Source organism: Phanerochaete carnosa (genome assembly GCF_000300595.1).
Source record: "Phanerochaete carnosa HHB-10118-sp unplaced genomic scaffold PHACAscaffold_1, whole genome shotgun sequence".
NCBI classification, from domain to species: domain Eukaryota; kingdom Fungi; phylum Basidiomycota; class Agaricomycetes; order Polyporales; family Phanerochaetaceae; genus Phanerochaete; species Phanerochaete carnosa.
Genome location: NW_006767628.1, coordinates 3,191,589 through 3,200,590, shown reverse-complemented (window position 1 = coordinate 3,200,590; position 9,002 = coordinate 3,191,589). Strand labels below are relative to the sequence as shown.

The window sequence follows — 9,002 nt, the reverse complement described above, 5'->3', positions numbered from 1 at the left end:
GCGGCTGTTACGACTCGGAGACGCGGTGGCCGAATGCTGCTGCCTCTTCGCCACGTACGGCTACAGCACGTACTGGCCGGTGAGCGTTGTCGTGTACTAAAGTAGACTAGAGTCGGCTACGTCGCTGACTCACAGCCTAGAGGTGGGTGTGGATATCGGATGATTATTCCGAGACACTAATCAGGGACACAGTCCGTCGTAAATCTGCGCTGGGTACAAGCCCACGACGTCTACGGTGCATACCAACAAGAGAATCTCTTACGGCAACGAGAGCGTACATTGTGTTCTTTGCTATGCTCGAGTAACTATGCGACGGAGGAGACGACGAATTCTGCTATAGAACCACAGCTGGCAGACCTACTCGACGATCCACCGCATGAGCAACCGCTCGACAGTGTGCACACGTAGTGGAACCGTGGGGGCTGCTGGCTCTGTTCCTGAGGCACGTGTCATAGCAGCCGGTGTTTGTCGCCAAAGCTGCTGAGCATATTTGAACCAGGCAAATCGGCAGTGGAAACTGGCTACGTTGTACCAAGCCGGTAGCATACGAAGAGTGTGAATGGGGCGCGGCATATGGTCCTCTGCTTGACGACGACAAACGATTGCTGACTGAGCGTGAATTTCGTCGATAGGTAGAGGGGAAACAACGTGAAGAACGCCTGGGCCTTCGACAACATTGCTATGGAATGTTAGCTATGGGAGCAACGAGTAGTGATAATAGCTGGGCTGGGATATGCGACGAGCCCTATGCCATCCGAAAACGAATCGTGGCATGCGAGAAGGCGCGCTTGTACCGCAAGGAGCGATTCCATTCGTTCTGGCCAATTGTACCCGGAGAGTTGTGCATTGCTCACACAAAACGACGAGAGCGGAGGCTTCGCCTGCGCGTTATACACATCTATGCTCCATGTTTTGTCGGAGAATCTGGCCAAAGACAGTATCCGAATGTCGTATGGTGGTAATCGGGCTGCCGGGTGCTGGTGCAGAGGGCCACTGAACGAGCGGCTGTATCTAAGAAATTTGATCAGTACTCGGCACAGCAACGGACAAGCAGATTGAGCTTCTGTTTGACGAGGCTCTTCGTCTGCTTAGTCTGTGGGCAAAGCAGATATCACTATGCTGATGTTACATGTACGAGCGGCATGATCAACTCGCACCTTTGCTGTGAGATGCTCCAGCGATATTGGAAGGTTTCAACGAATGTAGTCAGATTGTCTCGGCAATAGGCTATTCACATCACTTCATCATGTTGGTGTAGAAAGAAGTCGCCGTTCGGCCTTTAATATTCTAATAACCATCACTTACATAAGCCCACTTCGACGCCACAATGGTCAAAGGCTCTGCACAGGCGTCCTTTTGTTCGGTCGTCGTCAGGATGGATGCAGGGAAGCGATACAGCTCGAACTGAAGCTGAGCGCTGAGCGCTAATGTTTAGGATTCCGGGATGCATTGCCACTCGAAGTGCAGCCTCTGCGAATCCTATCTTTGCTAAAAACAAGGCGTCGTCTGTGTTATGACCAAACCTGTGCATTGGCGGGGCAGGAGACATTAGACATGGCAAGCGTCAGAGTAACAAATCAACAACGACACAACAATGTGACACGACGAACTGATTGACTGAAAACCGGAAAGCCTCCTGGACTGTCTCATTATAGATGAAAATTAAGCAGCCCACTTCTTCCACTCACTGCCCTCAGGGGGCTTCACCTCGACGGGAGCCTTCTTGACTTCCTCCCAGTTTGTACTGAGAGTCGTTCCACCACTCTCGACGTAGCTCTTCAACATGGCGCGCTTAGTATCCTCGTCGGAATCGGAAAAGATCTTCTGAAAGAACTCATTGACGGTGGCATCACCACCAACATTCGGGTCCTCGTCACTGGTCAGCGGCTTGTCTTTCTCGAGGATGGTGTTGGTGATGCCGTCCCAGTTCTTGCGCTCCCTGGCTTTCGTAGTGGCAGCCGTGGGAGTAGGTGCAGCGGGGGCAGGAATGTTGGCAAGGACTGGTCAAAGTTGGTTAACCGTCAAGTATGCGTAGCATATACCGCTCACCATCCGGACTGTCACCCACGAGCGCACCCCATCTCCCGAGAACGATCTTGTGCAGCCGAATCTCAATCTTGACCTTTCCCACAGTGTACTCGCTCTTTTCAGGGTCGATCGTGCCCTTTAAAGGCTCCAGAACCAGCTGCTTCTCGCCATTCTGGTAGATCAACTAGTGCGCCACAGGTGATTAGTGCGTCGGTCGAGGCACTAGCATAGGCATTTCGTACGCTTCGCGGCTGGAACTTGACTGACACCTGGGCGGGATCCGCGCCCTTGTCGAACACCGAGATAGTGAGCCTCTCGTCGGTCTCGTAGAACTCGTGTCTATTACAACAGCGATCAGCCAGACGCGATCAAGACAACGAAGGCGACCTGTACCTCAAGGACGACATATTTCAATGGCTCAGAAGAGATTGAAGTGCAGAGGGAGTGCGGTAAGATTGGAAACTGTGCCACTGCTCAGCCCGCAGACTACCGCGTTTAGAGAGGGTACATTTCGCTTGTCGAGGGACAAGCTGCGAAGATTCTAGTAACATGGCCACGCGGGTGTCACGCAGCACCGCCGAGCGCTGTGACATATGGTTACTCGTGACAAAATGCGGAGGGAAACACTTGATTACGATCGACGTCATGGACGGCTGCGAAACAAACAGCTTGCGGACCTAGACCAGCATAGAGTCTCTCTCCAAGCCGCATCGTCTGCACACACTACTCGTACAGAATGTCGTCCGCACCGCCCGTTCCCAAGGCGTCCCTCTACTTCTACAAACAGTCTGTCTGGGCGTCCGTCCGTAAGTGCACTACATTTCCCGCCGCTCGCCAAGGTAGCTTATTCCCCATAAAGCGCTGCTCGCGCTGTAGGTGATCGTCTCCGATCGCGGCCAAGCGCGTTGCTAACCGTGTCTGATTCACAGAGAAGAGAAAGGATACGGTACAGATGAAATAGATCTGAAGGAGGTCGATCTCTGTGCGTGTTGCAGTGGTCTCACCGGGGACTGCCATGGCTGACACTTGTGCGTAGCAAAGGGCGAGAACTTTACTCCCGCTTATCTGCGAATCAATAACAATGGCTAGCCTTACGCTAATATGCTCTACGTCTTCATATTGACAATGTCTGTATTATAGCGACGGTGCCGACATTGGTCGTGCCACTTGAGAACACGCTAGACCCTGAAATTGAGAGCCGTTACAAACCTCTTAGGGACACCAAGGTGCGGTGACCCATCTATCCCCGTATGGATAGAAATGCTCAAGCAGCTGTCCTCATCATAGTCTATCGTTGAATTCTTGGATAAGTCTCGCTCACTTCAGTCTCGTACGCACAGCACATCCACCGCCCCTGCCCCATCACTGGCGCCCGCTACCATTGCCTTCTCTTCCGCATCGAACAAGATCATCGAGCTTTTGCATTCCGAGGCAGGAGACCCCAACGCTCTCATGTTCATGAATGCGCAGGACGATGAACAGCTGGAGAGGCTTACTGAGTCGCTCAAACCAATCCTTATCGCGAAATGCGATGCACTTGACAAGCTCATTGAAGAGAACAAGCATGCAGAGGTTAAGGTATCTGAGAAGACAGCGAGGTTCTGGGAGATGAAACGCGTTGCGACAAGCATGATTCTCGATGTCCTTGAGGATGGCGAGAAGCCTACATCGGAAGTAGATGACGAAGCAAAGGGAAAACGCGGAGAGTACTTCAAGGCCGCAGCGCAGGCATGGGGAGGCCTGCAGGAGGTGCTCGTTCAACTTTCCAAAGAGATAATAGGGCCATATGCGCTCGGTACGTTACGTTCTCTCATGCACGACTGCGCAGTCTGAACAAGCGTCAGGCGACCAATTATCGATCGCCGATCTTCATCTTGCTGCCTGGCTTGCCCGTATTGCCATGCTGTCCGGTGCGCAGACTACCGATGACGGCGGCGCGGTTATATCGAAGATTGAGGAGCACGTTGGAGAATCCTTCAGTTTGCCGAAGGACTTTTCCGTCGCGGAAGCCAGGAGGCGCGCAGGTCTGCCTGCCTCGAACGTCCCGCCCACGGAACGTCAGGCTCGCCTCGCTGCGTTCTGGGACGCTGTTAAGGAACGGCCCAGCTGGAAGAAGGTCTATGCGGATGGTCTGCATTAGTCGGCCTCCAGGTTGGTTTGGACCATTGAATAGGAATAATGGGCGTGAAGATACAACACAATACATATCATACCTGCGCACTTTGCCGCCGAGCCTAGGTTTGCTCATGTGCAGCAAGGCGCCTCAGCGGTGTTCGGACCCGGTGGTACTGGGACATGTGGCCTGACAACCCTTTGGGCCCTTGGGCGGCGCAGCCATCTGGAACTGCTTTGATCGTGAACAGTCGCTGTATCGCAGGAGATGCCTCTACGTAGACCAGCTTGTTGAAGCCAAATTGCCGAGACTTTGCTTTGGAGGATATATACAGCTGCAGTACTGTACAACGAAATTTTGCTCATTTTGAGCGCTACGGGTAGAATGCGATCAGATATGGCTGCGCACAGTCGGTGAACGTGAACTCTGGTCCTTCGCTGAATAACTGACGAAGCTTGGAGATTGAATAAGCACAGTGCGGTGGGAGAGGAAGAGCAAGACCGCGACGTGGAGTGACGAGAGTATCCGCTAGCACTTGCTATCCATCAGCGTCTTTGCAGACGTTCACAGCCCCGTCACCTTAAGCTTCTTTCTTATTTCCACCACTCTCCTTCGCGGACGCACTGTCCTAATCTTTCGTTTATATTTTTCAACTACGCCCCGCAACGACTAGCTCTTGTCCTGCCTGCCCGGCCCTCATTTGGCCCAGGCGATGAGCTACACGTCCGACTACAACTCGCGACCGACTATTCAAGCGGATGACTGCGGGAACTCCACGAGCCCCCATAGAGACAGTCTGGATGCTACCCGCAACCTCGCTAATCGGACTCCATTCTACGCCTCTTCTTCCAATTCGTCCACTGAGATGAACGCCCGCCTTGCTGAACGAACGTCCTCAAATGCCGCCTTGATATATCCTCTGGCGGTGAACAAGTCGAACATGTCTATCTGCTCCACAGCTACCGCGACTTCGGTACCGTCACGCGCGGCGTCACCGCTTTACCTGCAGGACGACACCGGCTCGACTTGTTCCTCAGACAGTGACGAGAACGAGCTGGAATCGAGACTCCTTCCCGATTCGCACCGACGCAGCTTTTCTTTTACCAGTGCACCCCGGTGGTCCGCAGGTGGTCCGTTCAGGCGACGACGGAGAGGCAGATGGGAGCGTGGGTCGTGGAGGTGGGCGTTCAGGAAATATGTCCTACCGTTCATACCCAAGACACCGCTAACTATAGTACGTGCGCTTTGCCCTCCCGGTCTGCTTTGCTGTAACTGAGCCTTGACTGCTGCTAGCTATTCACGCTGCTTCTATTGACTGCCTTCGCAATATCCCTGGCTCACTTGATCATATACTCCTTAAATCCGGATAAACAGGCACTACCATGGCGCGGATACTGCACAATACCCAACTTTTCCACGGAACCTCCACCAACACACCTGGGCCCATACGACTCTTTCCCAATACTCCCACCAAATGGCACTTTCGAGCCTATATCTTTTCCACCAGACAACCTGGAAACCCTTTCGCCCGCTGGAGTATTTATCGGTGTTTTCAGCATGGACACTGGCTTCGAGCGTCGGTCGCTTATCCGGTCGACATATGCCAGTCATCCGCGCAGCAGGAACGGCGCAGGAGATGGAGACGGTGGCGTTGGTACATCGCGCACGGTGGTGAGGTTCGTCATGGGAAAACCTCGCAAAGAATGGGAGCGTAGGATCCAGCTTGAGCAGGAAGGTGAGTATCCCGTCATTTGCGTCTGACGAGCTTCTCACCGTGCGTGTAGCCTACAATGATATTGTTATTCTTCCAATAAGGGAGAATATGAACGATGGAAAGACACAAGCCTTCTTCCAATGGGCGGCGGCCGGTGCTTGGGTTCCACCTCTCTACTTCGACAACTACACCACAGTCCCGCAAAACCTTTCCTATACCAACCGAACAGCACCCGCCCCTCGCCTGAGTCAGCATGATCCTATCCATGCACACCAGGATATGCTCACGGGGAATCCAAAGCCTTGGGTACGGCCTGACTTCATCATAAAGGCTGACGATGATTCTTTCGTCATGCTGGCCGAATTGGAGGCACGTCTCCGCGTGGAGTTGCACGGCGGACCTTTACCTCGTCAGTACACCGTGCCGCCTGCCCCTCTACTAGTTGCTCCTCCAGTAACGCCGGGTCAATCGACTGTCTACCACCCACCAAACGATGACCCTCTGATATACTGGGGCTATCTGGTGAAGAACCGCTTCATGGCAGGAGAGCTATATGCACTCAGTCATAGCCTCGTCGACTGGATAGCCAATGACCCGACTGTCCGCGACTACGTGAGGGGTGCCGAGGACCAGATTACCGCTTTCTGGATCAGATGGCATCCTCGCGCACAAGATGTTCGATGGATCCGGGAGAGGTGCACGGTCTATGACCATCCAAAGTCGGGGACAGTGTATGGAGATTCTCGCTTGCTCTTTATAGACCTGTATCGAGGCACTGACATGAACTTCGCAGGTACGCGCGAGGTTTCTTCTTCCCATCGGAGGCAGAGCGCGTGCAGAAGGAAATAATGTACGATCTTGACCGGTGGAACAAGGCGAAAGAGGACGCGCTCAGGATACAGAGCGAACCAGAAGGCTACGTTGAAGTGTTTGGCCCTCGTGGTGTCACACCGCCGTCATGGGTACTGTCTACCGTCACCGCGTTCCGTGTCCGATATGCACCACCGGTGCCGGATCTGCCTTCCAACTACAGTCTTGAGGCACTCGTGGAAGGGTCGGAGATGTCCAGACTAAGAAAAAGTACGTAGCCGTTGCTTATTGTATACTAGTACGGATAGCTAACTCGCCTTCTAGACAATGCCACCATGGCTGACGAGGTCTGGCGGAATCGCGAAGGAAGGGCGAGGCAATACCGAGGGAAGCGTGTCGGCGGCACGACTGTGATCCATTCCATCAAGAAACATATGTGGTTCCTTGAGGCCGCCGTGGCGCTTCTAGAGGGAGACGAATACACAGAAGCCGAGCTCGCCGCACAAGCGTCATAACACCTGAGCCGCCTAGGTCTCTACCTACCATGTTAAATTCTTGTATTCACCTCTTACTAGCCAGCTCGTCACTCATCACCTGAGAACAACTTCTGCTGGTTGGTGAGCACAACTGCTTTTTCTCGTCCACATCCACACGCATTACAACCGGTCACACTATCCACTATCTATTCGTTTTCGTAATCTGGACACTTGTCTCGGACATCTGTGTGCCATTGGTTGCATAGACCTTCGCTCTCACAGCTGCGCTCTTGTCAAATTGTTAATTGTCTTGTAAAAGAAATCAATTCCTGCCTCCATGAATTGAATGCTGAACAGGCTGTGACCAGACTCCTGACCCGTCCCCCGTGGGTGCTTGCAGCGTCCTCGCCAGGTGTTTTTACCAGGAAGCGCCCAAGTTTGCGTATGAGTCAGCAATATTATGTAGTTTCGCGAGGACGCTGTACACCCACGGGGGACTGGCACTAAACATTAGTAAACAAAGCTCTCTCCATCAGCGGGGCTTAAATTTACAGAGAAATACTTCGAAATTCCGAAATGCCTGAGCGCGCGACTGCTTCAAATTTGCCAAGGTATGAATATAGTCAAACCACTTGTGACTGTCATACTCCCTTTCATGTTATTACTAACCCTCTTCTTGGTATGCGGCTTGTCATGATGCAGCCGGGCAGAAAAGCGAGACTGAAGCCTGAAAACGAAGTTCGGCGGACACAGGCAAGACAGCAGACTCTGATGCCAAGCCGCTCACCAATGCTCCGGAAGTGCACTGATGGTGTCTTTGTCTCAATCCTCTCGTACATGAAAGTCTTCGGCTCGGGACGCTGGTAAGCCTGAGTGCAACCACGGCAGTACTGACGGTCTTGGAGATGTCATCTCATGACTTCATGACTTGAAGGGCTCGTTGTGACCGATGCGAAGTAGTGCAGTAACGGTGTCACGGTGTCGAGACCCTTAGTCGCCGCTCGATGCTCGGCGGATTTTCCTATTCTTAGTAGTACACTCCTGGGCGACCGTTGAGGAGGGAGATTCGGCTTGCGTGGGTCGACGTCGGTACGATGGGACTAGACGATAGCTGAGGAAGGGGTGTTGGAGTGACAGAGGAGGGGATACAGTCGTCGAGGGAAAAGGAACTTGAACGCGTGAGCAGCGATCTCTGGTTACAGAGACGCCGCGAGAGCCAAAAACCTACAACCTGATACTTAAGCTAATATACCACTCCACTGAACTTACTATTTGTGCTTGTGCCCGCGCTCTCGCGGGCGATTCTATACTAAACTCAAAGGCGGGCGGAGGCGACAGCTCACGCGCGGTGGGGGGGGAATTCTGAGGGAAAGCGGGACTTGCTCCATTCGAAGGTGGGAGGTCACCTTTATAATACATGACAAAACCGTCACTCCGCTGCCGTGCTCTCGGCCGGAGTGCCCCTAAAGAAGAAGAGTGGGAAACGTCGTGAAAAGAGACCAAAGGAGGACGAAGAAGTGTTCTGTAGTGAGTAAAACAGTTAACGTCAGGCTTCGGGAAGGACTCGCCGTTCGCAGCGGGCAATGACTCGGCGCTCGCTCGCGCAGCGGGCCCCTATTTACTTGCGCGTTCCTGCCGTCCTCAGGTCGCGGGGTGCTTCGTTGTCGACGAGGTGCTGCCTATGTCCCGCCGTCCTGGTCGAGCCGCCATCCGCGTACATGAAGAATAAACCGTCCATCGAGGAAGAGGAAAGAACTATCTTAGAACCTGGAAAAAGGGAGGGCATGGAGATGAAGTGCTGGGGAGAGAGAGGGAAGACGAGGTGCGAAGTACAAGAAATGCCAGGCGCGGCGCAACCCGA

General features: G+C 53.3%; 3 protein-coding genes across 3 annotated transcripts; 2 read left to right on the top strand and 1 right to left on the bottom strand.

Annotated features, from left to right (window-relative positions):
• Positions 1-1,487: 1,487 nt before the first annotated feature.
• On the bottom strand, positions 1,488-2,542 carry PHACADRAFT_247442 (uncharacterized protein). Its single transcript, XM_007390449.1, has 4 exons — positions 2,422-2,542; positions 2,271-2,367; positions 2,050-2,212; positions 1,488-2,000 (listed from the first exon to the last, which is right to left on the bottom strand). Exons 1-4 carry the CDS (start codon positions 2,433-2,435, stop codon positions 1,663-1,665), a joined length of 612 nt encoding a protein of 203 aa, XP_007390511.1. The 5' UTR covers positions 2,436-2,542; the 3' UTR covers positions 1,488-1,662.
• Positions 2,543-2,760: 218 nt separating this feature from the next.
• PHACADRAFT_247441 (uncharacterized protein) lies at positions 2,761-4,347 on the top strand. Its single transcript, XM_007390448.1, has 7 exons — positions 2,761-2,834; positions 2,888-2,900; positions 2,958-3,010; positions 3,065-3,112; positions 3,169-3,254; positions 3,316-3,823; positions 3,873-4,347. The coding sequence occupies exons 1-7, from the start codon at positions 2,765-2,767 to the stop codon at positions 4,166-4,168; spliced, it is 1,074 nt and encodes a 357-aa protein (XP_007390510.1). The 5' UTR covers positions 2,761-2,764; the 3' UTR covers positions 4,169-4,347.
• A 734-nt stretch (positions 4,348-5,081) lies between these two features.
• PHACADRAFT_83334 (glycosyltransferase family 31 protein) lies at positions 5,082-7,180 on the top strand (the record flags this gene model as incomplete). Its single annotated transcript, XM_007390447.1, has 5 exons — positions 5,082-5,375; positions 5,435-5,876; positions 5,926-6,586; positions 6,649-6,935; positions 6,990-7,180. 5 exons carry the CDS (start codon positions 5,082-5,084, stop codon positions 7,178-7,180), a joined length of 1,875 nt encoding a protein of 624 aa, XP_007390509.1.
• Positions 7,181-9,002: the final 1,822 nt, after the last annotated feature.